Source organism: Coregonus lavaretus, assembly GCF_964263955.1.
Source record: "Coregonus lavaretus genome assembly, contig: HAP1_SCAFFOLD_4559, whole genome shotgun sequence".
Taxonomy (NCBI): Eukaryota; Metazoa; Chordata; class Actinopteri; order Salmoniformes; family Salmonidae; genus Coregonus; species Coregonus lavaretus.
This window is the reverse complement of record NW_028159657.1, coordinates 1-20,000: the sequence shown is the minus strand read 5'-3', so window position 1 is coordinate 20,000 and position 20,000 is coordinate 1. Positions and strand designations below refer to the sequence as shown.

Here is a 20,000-nt window from a genome sequence, read left to right as displayed (position 1 = left end):
AGGTCACCGGTCCGTCTCCTGTGTACGGCTCCTTGTTGACCAACACAACCAGGTGATACGGACCACTACCGTTCAACATGGGAGGATACTGGGGCTTCGGAGGGACTGAGAGAGCGAGAGAGAGAGAGAGAGAGAGAGAGAGAGAGAGAGAGAGAGAGAGAGAGAGAGAGAGAGAGAGAGAGAGAGAGAGAGAGAGAGAGAGAGAGAGAGAGAGAGAGAGAGAGACAGAGACAGAGACAGAGACAGAGACAGAGAGAGAGAGAGAGAGAGAGAGAGAGAGAGAGAGACAGAGAGAGACAGAGACAGAGAGAGATGGGAAGAGAAGTGTTCAAATCGACATTCACAAAATGGAAGAAGACGATGAAGATGAAGGAGGTGAAGGAGATGAAGAAGGTTTTCTCCTACCTTTAACGTTGACCATGAACTCTCTCTCTGCCTGCCCAGCTGTAGTTTTCACCTGACAGATCCAACGACCAGTATCTCGCTCAGTGATCTTATCCACCCTGAACTTAGACGTGGTCTGGTCATTCACCATATCTGTGTCAAATGCGTGTCAAATGCCTAGGAAAATATTCATCAAACCATATAAATAGAATCTCATATTAGTGCTGTGAATTAAGCATTTGATAAGAAGAAATGTCTAATGGGTTGATTGCTAATCGTGGTGATTGCTGATCATTGCTAATGCAAATTGTATTTATTTATTATCAAATCAACTTTTATCTACATAAAGAAACACATACATATCCAATTTGATCATTTCTGTGCTACTTACATAGCTTGGTCCCAAATCCATTTGTGCTGTCTTGACACCGGTGTGTCTGTGACCAGGAGTTGGCAACACAGCACAAACAGATGTGGGACCAGATTAACACTTACATATATTCTGGTTTTGTCTGGTTTGAGTAGGATGATCTCCCTGTGTAGAGGAGCTGGTTGACCTGTGGCGCTACAGTTGACAACGTACTGAATCCCAGCGTTCAACTCTGCATCCACGAGGTTACTGACTACGACAGGTGCCCTGTCTAAAAGCAACATCATCATCATCATCAACAACAACAACAACGTACTGAATTCCTCAATTCAAGGAACAGTAACAACATCAACGTAGCTTTCATATGATAGTGGGAGAGTTTGTGGAGCTGAGGTTTAAAACTAGGTTTCGAGTTTTTACCTTCTTTCTCACAGCGAGCGCCGTGTCGTCCCACACACACACAGCCACGGAACCGGTCGCACTTTCCCTTGTCTCCACATTCACACGTCAGCTTGCAGCCGGCTCCATAGAACCCCGGAGAACAAGCTGGAGACACAGGGAGAAACCCAGAAATACATGACAGCACCATCTATGAACAGCAAACCACTGTAGTTTAGCAATGAGAATGGTGATCGATCATTATAACCCCCAATCAGATAGGATAACATACTTTATGGTAGCCTGGTCCCAGATTTGATTGTGCTGTCTTGCCAACTCTTACTTTATGGGAGCCTGGTCCCAGATCTGATTGTGCTGTCTTGCCAACTCTTACTTTATGGTAGCCTGATCCCAGATCTCTTCCAGTCATTGATGATAATGACAACCACAGGAGCATAATGGGAATGGCAGCATAAACAGATCTGGGACCACCAGATCACAATTTCATTGTCCATTTTCATTGCTATCCATAAACATATCAATGTATATCAGTGTAGAAACAAGTCCTCTCCCTTCACCTTCACTACAGTTGAATCCTTTCCAGCCGGTACCACAGGAGCAGCCGTATGGATCTCTCTGACAGAACACCATGGACCTGCAGTATCCGTCTCTACACCACTCCTTACACGTCCTCCCAAACTTACCTTCGCCACAAACTGGAAAATAAATTACGGTTTGATTAGGTTTAGGTTTATTTGGACATCTTGGTACATATGCAGAAATATACACTACCGGTCAAAAGTTTGGACACACCTACTCATTCAAGGGTTTTTATTTATTTATTTTTTACTATTTTCTACATTGTAGAATAATAGTGAAGACATCAAAACTATGAAATAACACATATGGAATCATGAAGTAACCAAAAAAGTGTTAAATCAAAATATATTTCATATTTGAGATTCTTCAAATAGCCACCCTTTGCCTTGATGACAGCTTTGCACACTCTTGGCATTCTCTCAACCAGCTTCATGAGGTAGTCACCTGGAATGCATTTCAATTAAGAGGTGTGCCTTCTCAAAAGTTATTTTGTGGAATTTCTTTCCTTAATGCGTTTGAGCCAATCAGTTGTGTTGTGACAAGGTAGGGGGGTATACAGAAGATAGCCCTTTTTGGTAAAAGACCAAGTCCATATTATGGCAAGAACAGCTCAAATAAGCAAAGAGAAACGGCAGTCCATTACTTTAAGACATGAAGGTCAGTCAATACAGAACATTTCAAGAACTTTGAAAGTTTCTTTAAGTGCAGTCGCAAAAACCATCAAGCACTATCATGAAACTGGCTCTCATGAGGACCGCCACAGGAATGGAAGACCCAGAGTTACCTCTGCTCAAGTTCATTAGAGTTACCAGCCTCAGAAATTGCAGCCCAAAGAAAGTTCAAGTCAGAGACACATCTCAACATGAACTGTTCAGAGGGGACTGTGTGAATCAGTCCTTCATGGTCGAATTGCTGCAAAGAAACCACTACTAGAGGATACCAATAATAAGAAGAGACTTGCTTGGGCAAAGAAACACGAGCAATAGACATTAGACCGGTGGAAATCTGTCCTTTGGTCTGATGAGTCCAAATGAGAGATTTTTGGTTCCAACCGCCGTGTCTTTGTGAGACGCGGTGTGGGTGAACGCATGATCTCCACCGTAAAGCATGGAGGAGGTGGTGTTATGGTGTGGAGGTGCTTTTCTGGTGACACTGTCTGTGATTTATTTAGAATTCAAGGCACTTATCCAGCATGGCTACCACACTATTCTGCAGCGATACGACCTCAACCAAATTGAGATGGTTTGGGATGAGTCACTCACCACCTTCCGGAGACACTTGAAACCCCACCTCTTTAAGGAATACCTGGGATAGGATAAAGTAATCCTTCTACCCCCCCTTACCCCACCCCAAAGAAAGAAAAAAAAATACATCTTGTAAAGTGGTTATCCCACTGGCTATAAGGTGAATGCACCAATTTGTAAGTCGCTCTGGATAAGAGCGTCTGTTAAATGACGTAAATGTAAATGAGTCGGACGGCAGAGTGAAGGAAAAGCAGCCAACAAGTGCTCAGCATATGTGGGAACTCCTTCAAGACTGTTGGAAAAGCATTCCAGGTGAAGCTGGTTGAGAGAATGCCAAGAGTGTGCAAAGCTGTCATCAAGGCAAAGGGTGGCTACTTGAAGAATCTCAAATATAAAATATATTTTGATTTGTTTAACACTTTTTTGGTTACTACATTATTCCATATGTGTTATTTCATAGTTGTTATGTCTTCACTATTATTCTACAATGTAAAAAATAGTAAAAATAAAGAAAAAACCTTGAATGAGTAGGTGTTCTAAAACATTTGACCGGTAGTGTATATAAAAATTTTATGTCATTCAATATGTTAACAAACACTTAAAAAAGAGATCATCCTAAATATATGGACCGTGCATCATCATTAAGACACTAAAATCACTAAATACACATACTAAATGTCTTTAGTGATTATAGAGGGTCATTTGCTTAGCTTGACAGCTATTGGTTACCACCTACTGCCCTGACCACACCACACACTGAAAAAACGAATGGCGAATTCCAGCATTCTAAAGTTCCTACCAACATTCCGATGGTGATTTGAAAACATTCCAAAGAGTGAGATAAGAGAACAGAGCACTAAATCACATCACACGTAATCAGCCAGGACACATTTACTAGACAGTAAACCCCATTCCCCTTCGGGACAATAAAGTTTTCAATCAATGAATCAATTATGACATTGAAATGAATGCCTGTAATGATAAATAACAGGTATGAGATAAATAGGACATGTATACATTTAACCCCACACAACCCCAACAATCACACACGTATATATTGTGCCTTCAGAAAGTATTTACACCCCTTTACTTTTTCCACATTTTGTTGTGTTACAGCCTGAATTCAAAATGGATTAAACTGAGATTTTGTATCACTGATCTACACACAACACCCCATAATGTCAAAGTCGAATTTTGTTTGTATATATTTTTTTAAATTAATAAACAACTAAAAGCTGAAATGTCTTGAATCAATAAGTATTCAACCCCTTTGTTATGACAAGCCTAAATAAGTTCAGGATTTAAAATGCGCTTAACAAATCACATAATAAGTTGCATGGACTCACTCTGTGTGCAATAACATGATTTATGAATGACTACCTCATCTCTGTACCCCACACATACAATTATCTGTAAGATCCCTCAATCGAGTAGCGAATTTCAAGCACAGATTCAAACACAAAGACCAGGGAGGTTTTTCAATGCCTCGCAAAGAAGGGCACCGATTGGTAGATGGGTAAAAATAAAAAAGCAGACATTGAATATCCCTTTGACCATGGTGAAGTTATTAATTACACTTTGGATGGTGTATCAATACACCCAGTCACTACAAAGGTGCAGGTGTCCTACCTAACTCAGTTGCCGGAGAGGAAGGAAACTGCTCAGGGATTTCACCATGAGGCCAATAGTGCATTTGAAACAGTTACAGAGTTTAATGCCTGTGATAGGACAAAACTGAGGATGGATCAACAACATTGTAATTACTCCACAATACTAACCTAATTGACAGAGTGAAAAGGAAGCCTGTACAGAATAAAAATATATTCCAAAACATGCATCCTGTTTGCAACAAGGCACTTAAGTAATACTGCTAAAAAATTGCAAAGTGTTTAATTTGGGGAAAATCCAATGTAACACATCACTGAGTAGCACTCTTCATATTGTCAAGCATGGTGGTGGCTGCATCATGTTATGGGTATGCAGGACAATAGCCTAAAACACAAGGCCAAATCTACACTGGAGTTGCTTACCAAGACAACATTGAATGTTCCTGAGTGGCCTAGTTACAGTTTTGTTAGTTACAGCCACTTATAATCGACTTGAAAATCTATGGCAAGACTTGAAAATGGCTTTAGTAATGATCAACAACCAACTTGACAGAGCTTGAAGAATTCAAAAAAGAATTATGGGCAAATATTGTACAATCCAGGTGTGCAAAGCTCTTAGAGACTTACCCAGAAAGACTCACAGCTGTAATCGCTGCCAAAGGTGTTTCTAACATGTCTTGTCTCAGGGGGGTGAATACTTATCTAATCAAGATATATTAGTGTTTTATTTTTCATTTATTATTTCTGAATGTTAAAATGTTTCTTCCACTTTGACATTAGAGTATGTTGTATAGATCGTTGACTAATAATGACAATTAAATACATTTTAATCCCACTTTGCAACACAAGAAAATGTGGAAAGAATCAAGGGGTTCGAATACTTTCTGAAGGCCCTGTACATTCACAGATTGGAGATGTACTGTGATTGAATAATGTGCATGCATTGTCCCTGTCAAACAAATGTAATAAATACCATTAAATGATGCGCGTTTTACCAACTGGGAATACATAGTCACACGCATGCATAACTCCCCAGTACAGTTAAATGTACAGCTAGCACAGCTACAGAGGATGTGCTGTTTTTACCAGTTTCACAGGTGTGTCCCTTGAAGCCGGGTGGACAGATGCACTCTCCTGTCTCGTCGTGACAGACCCCTCCGTTAGAGCACAGAGGACAGCTATTTTCACAGCTAGGACCCCACAGGCCAGGCTTGCATTCTAGGATTCAAACATAAAACACTCGTTAGAAAGCAATTCTCCAGGCTAAGGGGGAAAATGTTTGGGGTCTGCAACGGATACACTTTACTTGGGTTGAGTCAATTCTAAAATGGTCAATTGAATTTCCAATGTAGTTAACAGATGGAAGTTTTCACACAAAACTGACAAAGCAAAAACAGGTGGTTTCGGTAGAATAAGCAACATTGGTTAGTACTACAATAGTATTATGTAGAAGTAGAACTTACAGTAGTATTGGGTAGTACTACAGTAGTATTGGGTAGTACTACAGTAATATTGGGTAGTACTACAGTAGTATTGGGTAGTACTACAGTAATATTGGGTAGTACTACAGTAGTATTGGGTAGTACTACAGTAATATTGGGTAGTACTACAGTAGTATTGGGTAGTACTACAGTAATATTGGGTAGTACTACATTAGTATTGGGTAGTACTACAGTAGTATTGGGTAGTATTGTGTGGTACTAACTTCTGACAATGAGCCTGGTGATGGCTGATGTGGACTTGGCTCCAGCGATGGACCTGGCTGTGTAGAGTCCTGCGTCTGAAGACTTCACTCCATGGACGGGGTACACCAGGATGTCTGGGATCTCATTCTTAGGCACTGAGTGGATGAAGGAGCCTGGAAGAGACAATACGTTTTACTGAGGAGGAGTCCGACGATCAGTGTTAACATGAGGGTGTTGAATATTGTTGACCCGTGGGCTGTGAGTATCGAGCCTCTCAGTGTAGGAGTGCTGATTTAGTGATAGGGTTAGGGACAAACAAACAAATATAAATATTAAGGCTACATACTGTGAATAGGAGTGCTGATTTAGGGATTATAGACGCGACCTTGATCGCATCTATTATAAATCAAATCCGAATCAAATGTACTGGTCACATACACATGGTTTGCGGATGTTATTGCGAGTGTGGCGAAATGCTTGTGCTTCTAGTTCCGACGGTGCAGCAATATCTAGCAAGTAATATCTAACAGATACACAACAAAAACCTGATACACACAAATCTAAGTAAAGGAATGGAGTAGGAATATTTTGATTGTAAGCATTGGTTGAAGTTCAGTGTTAAATTCAAATCTACCATCACATCTAAGCCAATATGACACCAATCTCAATGACAATTCACAAATCATCACAAATCAACTTGATTGGAGGTACACAACCCACTCCCCGCCTCTCGTCATGAGCCGTCCGTCCGTTACCGAGAACCACATACCGAATTTTTAACAGGGCCGTTAGCATTAGGTTCGTCCTACAATGTTTTGCCCAGAACTAGCTCAATATCTAGACGTTGGATAAAAAACGAGACTAGAGTCTCATAAAAGTGACCATTAGACTTGCCACCTTTCGGACTGAATACGTTTGTAGGGGCAACGGTTTTGATTACATTTATAATTTATCGCCCTCACATGCTCATTTTTTTTTGTCCGTTAAGAGACAACGATGTGTTACCCTTTTTGAAGCATTTCTGACAATACTAGCATATTTTCTTGTGGTTCATCTTGTGGTCCTCTGTAGCTCAGCTGGTAGAGCACGGGGCTTGTAACGCCAAGGTAGTGGGTTCAATCCCCGGGACCACCCAGACACAAAAATGTATGCACGCATGACTGTAAGTCGCTTTGGATAAAAGCGTCTGCTAAATGGCATATTATTATTATTTTCAACCGACTCTCAAGAGTTGTACCGCCGGGTTGGTTGCTCAGCAGCACCAGGCTGCCAGTCATAAGGAGTGTATGGAACAAACCCAGGCTACTGTAGATATCTAGCTACATGCTGGTCTTCAACATCAGGTTAATCAATAAACGCAAGCAGATATTTTCATTAGCTAGGTAGCTAACGTTAGCTAATTTTTCCCCCCAACATCGGACACCCCTAACTTCGGACTCCCCCTAACTTCGGACACCCCCTAACTTCGGACACCCACTAACTTCGGACACTCTCTAGCGGTTGGAGGACTAAATCACCTCGAGCTCAGCATTTAAATGGACTGGAAAATAACGGTAAGTTTTGCGACTAACGACACCCTTCTAGCTAGCAAACTTGCTAATTGCTAACCCGTCAGCTAACATTTTTATGACACCAATAATCACATAACATTGATGGCTTGATCACAAGATAACACTGTTGAAGGTAATGTATTTTTTTAAATGCTGATGAATATGCCAATAATACGGGGTTCCACGCTAGCTACATGCTGGTCTTCAACATCAGGTTAATCAATAAACGCAAGCAGATATTTTCGTTAGCTAGGTAGCTAACGTTACCTAGCCAACGTAAGACTAACTTTAGCTACCGTGTATGGCCAGTTCACGCACCACAATATATCATACTTTCTTACAAAAAAACATAGCTAGTTAACGTTAGTTACATTAAGTTTAAAACCACCAAACTTTGGGAAACTGCCACGGTGCTCAAGGTGCTCACGGTGCTCATGTTCATTTGCATTCCACCCATGCTCTACCAAGGTTTTCCGCAAACAGCCTAATTCTTACTCTTCAGAGAGATAATGGACTTTACAGTGTCCTGCTATTAAAATGATGTATACCGGTATATATACATATTGTATTTTTAGATTTAGTCCTATTGTTACTGTGTATCATTGTTGTTGCCGCCATCTTTATTGCAAAAAATAAATGCAAGTACAAACATATCTTTAAGCTACATATTATTTTGACAGAGATAATGACCTGTCCATTGATCAGAACAGCAACTGATAAAACAGGACCGTGTTTGAAACGCAAGTGGTTCTGATCTTAATTCAATATTACACAGGTAAGCGAACGGTTAAAGAAATCAGTCATGCAGACAGGCTCTATCTATCTGAGCTACTGTGTCCAACACACCTGTTGTTATGTTGGGCACCTACTGACCAAAAAAAAGGATGTTATTAAGACTTTTAAAAAGTTAATGACAAAAATAAAGGTTTAAGGAAATACATGCATGCACCACATTACTACAAGATAAAACAGCTCAATCAAGCCTGATGGTCTTGTAGGTATAAAAGCAAAGCTTTCTTTCATTTAATAAAAAAAAGCATGAAAAGGTAGCGGAATGGAATAATGTCTTACTGTGGTGTGGGAACAATCCAATACTTTACCTTGTATGCGGTACAAACCACATTATTGTGGAAGGACCTCCTCTAAGAGTATGAATTAGGCTGTTTGAGAAGGTTTGAATCCTAAACCTACACATCGTTTTGAGGTACAATACCAATACTACACTCTAAAAAATGAGCGGTTCAACAAGGGTTTTTCTAAGATCTTCAAAGTTCGTCGAAGAACCTCAGGGTTCTTGGCACTGAAAATTACCCCCAAAAGGTTAATCGAGGAACCTCCTGAGTTGGTGGGGGTTCTTGCAGGAACCTAACTGCCCAACTGAAACAATTGGATTTGAATATGAAAGGACAGCAGGTGCAGACACTTAACTGAAAAAATTTGAAGATCTCCTCAATTTAAGGTAAGGTTGTAAGGTTGTGTTATTGTTATGCATATTATTATTATTAATACCAGCCGTATTATATTATTATTAATAATAATAATAAGGCAGGGGGGATAGTTCAAAAACTGAAGAACTTATAGGGGTTCCCCCACAGTTTCAATTTGAAGAACCCCTAAAGGATACTCCAGGAACCTTTTCTTTTTAGAGTGTAGCTATTGTACTAGGTCAAAGATGTGTGCCGGAAAACCTTGGTAGAGCATGGGTGGAATAGGCATTGTGATGCTCATCTGAATTTCTTTTTAGGCTTCAGACCGATGCCTATTCTCACTTAAAACTTTTTTTTTTTTTTTTTTTAATAGGGTTAGGGTTAGGGGACAAACAAACAAATATAACTATTTAGGCTACATACTGAAAGGTTTACCATTCTTATAGATGACTGCGTCCTCTGCAAACACTTTCCTGCGTGTGAAAGAGATGTTGACATCTTCTCCTATGCTGACTGTGGTGGTCAGGGACTCTGGCAGGAATGCAGCTAGGGGGGGAATAAAAACACAATGATATACTCAGTAACAGGCAGCAGAAACCAGACAGCACAGCGAGAGTTCTTAGTTTTCCATAGTTTCTTAGCACAGCGGTCTGGACGAGTTCCCAACAGTTCTTAGTTTTCTGCAAGACTTAGTTAATTGTTGTGTAATTCTGTCACGTACCCACAAATATTAAATAAACAATGAACATAAATAATGTTATTGTAACTCCCTAATGAAAACAATCAGAAAGAGGATGTATGGTGGTACAGGTTTGCTGTGCCTTTGCAGTGTGATTTTTCAGTGTGACTTAGGGTCCAGAAAGGAAGGCATCAGGCAAACAAACATTTTGTCGGGAAGAAAATGTTCACCCTGTCTGTAGGGTTGACATTGTTTGGGTTTCATTAGGGAGTCAGAATAACAGTTTATCATGCCAAAAGGGAGGGTGAACGTGTTTAATTTAGAACTTGTTTCATTTAGAACTTGTTTCATTTAGAACTTGTTTCATTTAGAACATGTTTCATTTAGGAGTCACTGAAAACCTCAAAACAATATCACATTTTGCTATAGTAAATACAGAACTGTATCAATGCGTTATTACCTTCATTCAGCATCTTATAAGTATATATCTGATTTTTGTCACTCTTTCTGGCCCTGCAGTAGAACTCCCCAAATATATCACTGCGAGTCTTCCATTCGATCTTGGAGGCATGGTGGTAGGCTGTATCGGGGCTGACTGGCAGGCTCTGGGGGTGGGTCAGGGGGAAGTCACGGCCCATACCTAACGGAAATGTACATGTTAAAAATGTGTTGGAAATACAATAACTACACAATAGAACAAATTTTATTGTAACAGAAAGTGTATGGTAAAATACTAAAAATGTGTTCTACAAATTTCAACTGTATTGGAAACATGTTTTCAAGTTATTTCACATGCCATGGAACATGTTTGTCACACCCTGATCTGTTTCACCTGTCTTTGTGCTTGTCTCCACCCCCCACTAGATGTCTCCACTCCCCACCAGGTGTCTCCACACCCCCACCAGGTGTCTCCCATTATCCCCTATGTATTTATACCTGTGTTTTCTGTTTGTCTGTTGCCAGTTCGTCTTGTCCCGTCAAGTCCTACCAGCGTGTTCCCTTGTGTCCAGTGCTCTAGTTTTTCCTAGTCTTCCCAGTTCTGACCTTTCTGCCTGTCCTGACCCTGATCCTGCCTGCCTTCCTGTACCTGCCTGACTCTGATTTGGATTACGACTCTTTGCCTGCCTTGACTTACCTTTTTGCCTGCCGCTTGTTCAGTAATAAACTCTGAGACTCGTACTATCCGCCTCCTGTGTCTGCATCTGGGTCTTAGCCTGAGCCTTGATAGTACGAACTGGACATGACTGACCCAGCAGACTCTGACCATCTCTGCAACACTGTCTCCTCACAAGGAGCCGCCATTGGAAGACACGAGGAGTTACTACTTAACCTTGGCGGAACACCATGACCATGCCTTCAGTGCATTGTTGGAACAAATCCGCGGACTATCTATAAGGCAGCAAGCCACAACGGAAACCTCCCAGACTGTCAGTAACCCCGCTACCAGCGGTGCTTCTCCCCAGCCTACCCCGGCTTCCCGAGAATCCCGCTTCCCTCCTCCGGAGCGCTACGCTGGGGGTCCTGGAACATGCCGGGCGTTTCTCTCCCAGTGCTCCTTCATTTTCGAGCTGCAGCCCTCTTCTTTTCCGTCGGACTGTTCAAAGATAGCGTATCTTATCACGTGATGTCCAGGAGGGCACTCGCCTGGGCTACGGCGATGTTAGGAGCAACAACGCAGCGTTTGCCTCAGGCTGGAGGAGTTTTGTGGCGGAAGTAAGGAAGGTGTCCGACTCTCCGTTGTCTGGGAGAGAGGCTGCTCAGAAGCTACTCCAACTGTGTCAAAACTCCCGTAGTGTGACAGACCACGCGGTAGATTTTCGCAAAGTTCCCGGTCACACTCACTCGTCCACTGCTCCCACCTCGTCTCCGAGGAATCCCGTAAGTTCCCGACGTGCACCTTACCGAGAGAATCCGATGTCACCCGACACCCGAGGGCGGTCGACTCGCCTCCTCCAGAGCCCAAGCTACCGGGAAGGGCTAGATTGTCTCCGGATGAACGTTTACGCAGATTGAGCACCAGGAGCTGTCTGTATTGCGGGACTACAGGACATCATATTTCCACCTGTCCATTAAAAAGACAGGACTCATCAGTAGGTGAGCTCTGGTGAGCCGTACAGGGATTTTCCAATCTCCCATTACTCGTACCCCTCTCCATTCCACCTTGTTGTGGGGTGACCAAGCCAAATCTGCTCATTGACTCTGGGGCCGACGAGAGCTTTATCAACGCTACGTTGGTGTCGGAGCTGGGAATCTCCACTCAACCCCTCTTCATTCCCATGGATGTCAGAGCGCTGGATGGGCGCTCTATTGGCAGAGTCACCCGCAATACGGTTCCTATCAACCAACGAGTATCAGGAAATCACAGTGAGTGTATGCAGTTCCTGCTCATAGAATCTCCCCATGTACCCGTGGTTTTGGGGTATTCATTGCTCCAGAAGCACAATCCCCTGATCGACTGGGCTACTGGTTCTGGCGTAGGTTGGAGCCCGTTCTGCCATGTGTACAGCCAGCCCCGGGACGTCTTCCTGCAGGCTTGGGAGAAGAAGGACAGAACCCTGCGCCCGTGTATTGACTACCGGGGCCTTAATGACATCACGGTTCAAAACCGTTACCCTCTACCACTCATCTCCTCGGCTTTCGAACCTCTTCAGGGAGTAACCATGTTCTCAAAGTTGGACCTTCGGAACGCCTACCATCTGGTTTGGATACGGGAAGGAGACGAGTGGAAGACAGCCTTTAACACAGCTAGTGGGAACTATGAGTACTTGGTTATGCCATTCGGACTGACCAACGCTCCCACTGTGTTCCAGGCCCTGGTCAACAATGTGCTCCGGGACATGCTGAACTGGTTCGTGTTTGTCTACCTCGCAGACATCCTTGTTTTTTCCCGTTCAGCTTGAGAGCACGTCCTCCACGTCCGACAGATCCTTCAGCGTCTCCTGGAGAACCAGCTTTTCGTCAAAGCGGAGAAGTGTGGATTCCATCGCACCATCATCTCCTTCCTGGGATACGTCATCGCTGCAGTACACATACAGATGGTTCCAGACAAGGTGAGAGCGGTGGTGGATTGACCTCAACCCACATCCAGAGTGCAGCTGCAACGTTTCCTGGGATTTGCTAACATCTACCGCTGCTTCATCTGGGGTTACAGCACCCTGCTTACAGCACCCTGGTTACAGCACCCTAGTTACAGCACCCTGGTTACAGCACCCTGGCTACAGCACCCTGGTTACAGCACCCTGGCTACAGCACCCTGGTTACAGCACCCTGGTTACAGCACCCTGGCTACAGCACCCTGGCTTCCCCCCCTCTCAGCACTCACCTCTCCCAAGGTTCCATTCATGTGGTCTCCAGCAGCTGGCCGGGAGTTCTCGGACCTCAAACATCGATTCACTACAGCCCCCATTTTAATCCATCCGGACCCGTCCCGTCAGTTAGTGGTGGAGGTCCAAACATCGATTCACTACAGCCCCCTTTTTAATCCATCCGGACCCGTCCCGTCAGTTCGTGGTGGAGGTCCAAACATCGATTCACTACAGCCCCCATTTTAATCCATCCGGACCCGTCCCGTCAGTTAGTGGTGGAGGTCCAAACATCGATTCACTACAGCCCCCATTTTAATCCATCCGGACCCGTCCCGTCAGTTCGTGGTGGAGGTCCAAACATCGATTCACTACAGCCCCCATTTTAATCCATCCGGACCCGTCCCGTCAGTTTGTGGTGGAGGTCGATGCCTCGGATGTCGGAGTGGGGGCCCAGCGTTCTGCCCAGGACCAAAAGCTGCACCAATGCGCTTTTCTCTCCCATCGTCTTACCCCTGCTGAGAGGAACTATGATGTGGGAAATCGAGAACTCCTCGCCGTCAAGATGGCTTTGGAGGAGTGGAGGCACTGGTTGGAGGGGGCAGAACACCCATTCTTAGTGTGGACTGACCATAAGAACCTGGAATATCTCAACACCACTAAGCGCTTCAACTCTAGGCACGCTCATTGGGCCCTGTTATTCACCCGTTTCAATTTCACTCTCCTACCACCCAGGGTCCAAGAATGTGAAGCCTGACACACTCTCAAGTTTGTATAGCCCCGCTGCTTCTCTGTCAGGCTAACTGGATGTTTGTCCCGGACTCTGCCCGTTCCCCGGTCCTGGAATGGGCACATTCCTCGAGACTGACATGCCATCCAGGCTCCTGTCGGACCCTGGCTTTCATCCGACTACGCTTTTGGTGGCCTTCCATGGTTCCTGATGTCTCCACATTCGTCACCGCCTGCACTGTGTGTGCACAAAATAAGACTCTGCGGCAAGCCTCGGCTGGCCTTCTTCAACCACTCCCTGTTCCTCACCGCCCCTAGTCCCATATATCCCTGGACTTTGTTACTGGTCTTCCTCCATCAGATGGCAACACCACGATCCTGACGGTGGTGGATAGGTTTGTCTAAAGCCGCCCATTTTATTCCCCTTCCCAAGTTACCCTCAGCCAAGGAGACGGCTCAGCTCATGGTGGAGCACGTCTTCCGGATCCATGGACTTGCGGTCGACATGGTCTCCGATCGTGGTCCTCAGTTCTCGTCCCGGTTCTGGAAGGCGTTCTGCATCCTCATTGGGTCGTCGGCCAGCCTGTCCTCTGGTTTTCACCCCCAATCGAACGGCCAGTCGGAGCGAGCCAATCAGGACCTGGAGACGGCTCTTCGTTGCCTCGTCTCCGCCAACCCTACCACTTGGAGCCAGTAACTTGTGTGGATGGAATATGCACGTAACACCCTTCCCTGCTCAGCCACTGGTTTCTCGCCCTTCGAGTGTTACTTGGGATATCAGCCCCCACTCTTCCCTGAGCCAGAGGAAGAAGTCAGCATACCCTCTGCCCAGATGTTTGTCCGCCGCTGTCGCCGTACCTGGAAGAGAGCCCAGGCCGGTCTTCTGAAGACCACATCCAGGTATCGGCGACAGGCGGATCGCCACCGGATCCCTGCTCCCCGCTATCGGCTCGGGCAAAGGGTATGGCTTTCCACTCGGGACCTGCCCCTCCATGGTGGAGCCCCGAAAACTTTCCCCCCTGTTTCATCGGCCCTTTCTCCATCTCTAAAATCCTTAACCCTTCTGCTATTCGTCTTCTGTTGCCCCGTACCCTCCGCATACATCCCACTTTTCATGTGTCTAGGATTAAACCTCTGTCTCACAGCCCTTTGTCTCCTGTTTGTCTGTTGCCAGTTCGTCTTGTCCCGTCAAGTCCTACCAGCGTGTTCCCGTGTGTCCAGTGCTCTAGTTTTTCCAAGTCTTCCCAGTTCTGACCTTTCTGCCTGTCCTGACCCTGATCCTGCCTGCCGTCCTGTACTTGCATGACTCTGATTTGGATTACGACCCTTTGCCTGCCTTGACTTACCAATTGCCTGCCGTCCTGTACCTGCCTGACTCTGATTTGGATTACGACCCTTTGCCTGCCTTGACCTACCGATTGCCTGCCGTCCTGTACCTGCATGACTCTGATTTGGATTACGACTCTTGCCTGCCTTGACTTACCTTTTTGCCTGCCGCTTGTTCTGTAATAAACTCTGAGACTCGTACTATCCGCCTCCTGTGTCTGCATCTGGGTCTTAGCCTGAGCCGTGATAATGTTAGAATTGCAAAGGGAATGTGTTCATCTTGTGTGAAAGTCCCATCCCATACCCAGGGTACTGCTGGAGCTGGAGGCAGCACTGTCCTGCCGGGAGGTCCAGTCACTACTGACACAGTGGAGGGAGGAGTCTGATGATGTCACCATGGGGTCAGGGTTCACCAAGGTCAGGTCCGCTATGTCTAGGGCATCACCTGGGACAGACAGACAAGCACACACACACACACACACACACACACACACACACACACCATTTACAAAAGGAGATAAGTATCAGAGATAGTGGACACGAGACAAAGTGAAAAGAAATTGCTCATTTGTTTGGGAAATGACATCATTTGTAAACAAAGGTGTACCGTTTCTCATCATTGACCTCGTCATGATATTGAGGACATTGGTATCAGTATAACACATTGACCTCGTCATGATATTGAGGACATTGGTATCAGTATAACACATTGACCTCGTCATGATATTGAGGACATTGGTATCAGTATAACACATTGTATCACCAAATACCGTGTCTGATTGAATAGTTAGATACTACTGCACTGTTGGAGCTAGGAACACAAGCATTTCGCTACACCCGCAATAACATCTGCTAAAAATATATATGCGACCAATCAAATTTGATTTTATTTGATTTACTCTCTATACTGATAAACTTTATATACACTTAGACAGCACAAACAGATCTGGGACCAGGCTTTGTACGTTATGGTATCATTCAAGACAGCACAAACAGATCTGGGAGCAAGCTAATACACTCTATAGTATCATATAATAATATAATATAATATGCCATTTAGCAGACGCTTTTATCCAAAGCGACTTACAGTCATGCGTGCATACATTTTTTTTTGTGTATGGGTGGTCCCAGGGATCGAACCCACTACCTTGGCGTTTCAAGCGCCGTGCTCTACCAGCTGAGCTACAGAGGACCACATCCCAGTAGTCAGGTTACGGCTGGGGGGCGGGGTTTGGTCTGTAGTGAACTGTACTGTCTGACTTTACGGTGGTACAGCAGAGTAGCCAAGACGAATGCTAAAGTGTATTTTTGTAGCTTTCTTTTTGCACACATATCCATCCACCTAAAGTACCCTGACTAGTTGGTCAGGCAGAAATGGCTTTGACTGTTATCTGTCTCTGAGCTAGCTGTGATTTACAACTGGTGGAGAGCAGAGGTTGTGGATGGGAGAGTACAGCAGAGAGAGAGAGAGAGACAGAGACAGAGACAGAGACAGAGACAGAGACAGAGACAGACAGACAGACAGACAGACAGACAGACAGACAGACAGACAGAGCGTAAGAGAGAGAAAGAGAGAGAGAGAGAGAGAGAGAGAGAGAAAAGAGAATGGGATGCAGCTTGAGTCCCACCCTCTTCAACATATACACTAAATGACCAAAAGTATGTGGACACCTGCTCGTCTAACATCTCATTCCAAAATCATGGCCATTAATATGGAGTTGGTCCCCCCCTTTGCTGCTATAACAGCCTCCACACTTCTGGGAAGGCTTTCCACTAGATGTTGGAACATTGCTGCGGGGACTTGCTTCCATTCAGCCACAAGAGCATTAGTGAGGTTGGGCACTGATGTTTGGCGATTAGGCCTGGCTCGCAGTCGGCGATCCAATTCATCCCAAAGGTGTTCGATGGGGTTGAGGTCAGGGCTCTGTGCAGGCCAGTCAAGTTCTTTCACATGGATCTCGACAAACCTTTTTTGTATGGACCTCGCTTTGTGCACGGGGGCATTGTCATGCTGAAACAGGAAAGGGCCTTCCCCAAACTGTTGCCACAAAGTTGGAAGCAAAGAATCGTCTAGAATGTCATTGTATGCTGTAGCGTTAAGATTTCCCTTCACTGTAACTAATGAGCCTAGCCCGAACCATGAAAAACAGCCCCAGACTATTGTTCCTCCTCCACCAAACTTTACAGTTAGCGCTATGCATTCAGGCAGGTAGCGTTCTCATGGCATCCGCCAAACCCAGATTTGTCCGTCAGACTGCCAGATGGTGAAGCGTGATTCATCACTCCAGAGAACGCTTCTCCACTGCTCCAGAGTCCAATGGCGGCGAGCTTTAAACCACTCCAGCCGACGCTTGGCATTGCGCATGGTGATCTTAGGCTTGAAGCGGCTGCTCGGCCATGGAAACCCATTTCATGAAGCTCCCGACGAACAGTTATTGTGCTGACGTTGCTTCCAGAGGAAGTTTGGAACTCGGTAGTGAGTGTTGCAAACGAGGACGGACGATTTTTACGCGCTACGCGCTTCAGTACTCGGCGGTCCCGTTCGGTGAGCTTGTGTGGCCTACCACTTCGCGGCTGAGCCGTTGTTGCTCCTAGACGTTTCCACTTCACAATAACAGCACTTACACTTACTTCTGTTTACTTCTGTAAATATAGCGTATATCAATGAATTGGCGAGGGCACTAGAACAGTCTGCAGCACCCGGCCTCACCCTACTAGACTCTGAAGTCAAATGTCTACTGTTTGTAGATGATCTGGTGCTTCTGTCACCAACCAAGGAGGGCCTACAGCAGCACCTAGATCTTCTGCACAGATTCTGTCAGACTTGGGCCCTGACAGTAAATCTCAGTAAGACAAAAATAATGGTGTTCCATTATTGCCAGGACCACAAATGCAAATTCCAGCTAGACACTGTTGCCCTAGAGCACACAAAAAACAATACATTTTTTTACTCATTTAGCAGACACTCTTATCCAGAGCGACTTACAGTTAGTGAATACATATCTTTTTTTTATACTGGCCCCCCGTGGGAATCAAACCCACAACCCTGGCGTTGCAAACGCCATGCTCTATCAACTGAGCTACATCCCTGACGGCCATTCCCTCCCCTACCCTGGACCAATTGTGCGCCGCCCATGAGTCTCCCGGTCGCGGCCGGCTGCGACAGAGCCTGGATTCGAACCAGGATCTCTAGTGGCACAGTTAGCACTGCGATGCAGTGCCTTAGACCACTGCGCCACTCAGGAGTTACCTATCTTAGCCTAAACAACAGCGGTAACTTCCACAAAGCTGTTAACGATCTGAGCGACAAGGCAAGAAAGGCCTTCTTCTAAAGGAACATAACATTTTACATCCCAATTAGGATCTGGCTAAAAATGTTTGAATCAGTTATAGAACCCATTGCCCTCTATGGTTGTGAGGTCTAGGGTCCACCAAGAATTCACAAAATGGGACAAACATCAAATTGAGACTCTGCATGCAGAATTCTGCAAAAGCATTCTCTGTGTACAACGTAAAACACCAAATAATGCTTGCAGAGCAGAAAAGAGCAATTCAATTTGACTAAAAGGAAGCTATTCTCAAACCTTCCATAACAAAGCCCTCACCTACAGAGAGATTAACCTGGAGAAGAGTCTCCTTAGCCAGCTTGTACTGGGACAGTTCACAAACACAAACAGAGCCCCAGGACAGCAACACAATTAGACCCAACCAAATCATGAGAAAATATAATTACTTGACACATTGGAAAGAACTAACAAAAAAAACAGAGCAAACTAGAATGCTATTTGGCCCTAAACAGAGAGTACACAGTGGCAGAATACCTGACCACTGTGACTGACCCAAACTTAAGGAACGCTTTGACTATGTACAGAGTCAGTGAGCATGGCCTTGCTATCGAGAGAGGCTGCCATCGGCAGACCTAGTTCTCAAGAGAAGACAGGCTATGTGCACACTGCCCTCAAAATGAGGTGGAAACCGAGCTGCACTTCCTAACCTCCTGCCAAATGTATAACCATATTAGAGACACATATTTCCATCAGATTACACAGACCCACAAAGAATTTGAAAACAAATCCAATCTTGATAAACGCCAATATCTATTAGGTGAAATACCACAGCAGCAGGATTTGTGAAATGTTGCCAGAAGTAAAGGGAAACAAGTGAAGAACAAACACCATTGTAAATAGGAGATAGAGAGAGAGAGAGAGAGAGAGAGAGAGAGAGAGAGAGAAGAGAGAAGAGAGAGAGAGAGAGAGAGAGAAGAGAGAGAGAGAGAGAGAGAGAGAGAGAGAGGAGACAGGGAGACAGAGAGAGAGAGAGAGAGAGAGGAGAGATAGAGAGACAGAGAGAGAGGGAGAGAGAGAGAGAGAGATTTTGACTATGTACAGACTCAGTGAGCATAGCCTTGCTATCGAGAGAGGCTGCCATCGGCAGACCTGGCTCTCAAGAGAAGACAGGCTATGTGCACACTGCCCACAAAATGAGGTGGAAACTGAGCTTCACTTCCTAACCTCCTGCCAAATGTATGACCATATTAGAGACACATATTTCCCTCAGATGACACAGACCCACAAAGGATTTTAAAAAAACATATTTTTTGATAAACTCCCATATCTATTAGGTGAAATACCACAGTATGACATCACAGCAGCAAGATTTGTGACCTGTTGCCACAAGAAAAGGGCAACCAGTGAAGAACAAACACCATTGTAAATACAA

The 20,000-nt window shown here is 44.8% G+C and overlaps 1 protein-coding gene across 1 annotated transcript in view; it reads right to left on the bottom strand.

Annotated features, from left to right (window-relative positions):
• LOC311122590 (angiopoietin-1 receptor-like) overlaps positions 1-15,913 on the bottom strand; it is a gene marked incomplete at its 5' end in the record, with an annotated part of 37,732 nt that extends 21,819 nt beyond the window's left edge. Inside the window, 11 exon segments of the mRNA XM_084196932.1 lie at positions 1-105; positions 406-550; positions 880-1,025; positions 1,175-1,300; positions 1,711-1,848; positions 5,670-5,801; positions 6,289-6,441; positions 9,681-9,791; positions 10,385-10,564; positions 15,586-15,726; positions 15,889-15,913. The exon segment at positions 1-105 is cut by the window's left edge and continues 54 nt beyond it. Coding sequence (XP_084053058.1) covers positions 1-105; positions 406-550; positions 880-1,025; positions 1,175-1,300; positions 1,711-1,848; positions 5,670-5,801; positions 6,289-6,441; positions 9,681-9,791; positions 10,385-10,564; positions 15,586-15,726; positions 15,889-15,913 — 1,402 coding nt within the window.
• Between the last annotated feature and the right edge of the window lie 4,087 nt (positions 15,914-20,000).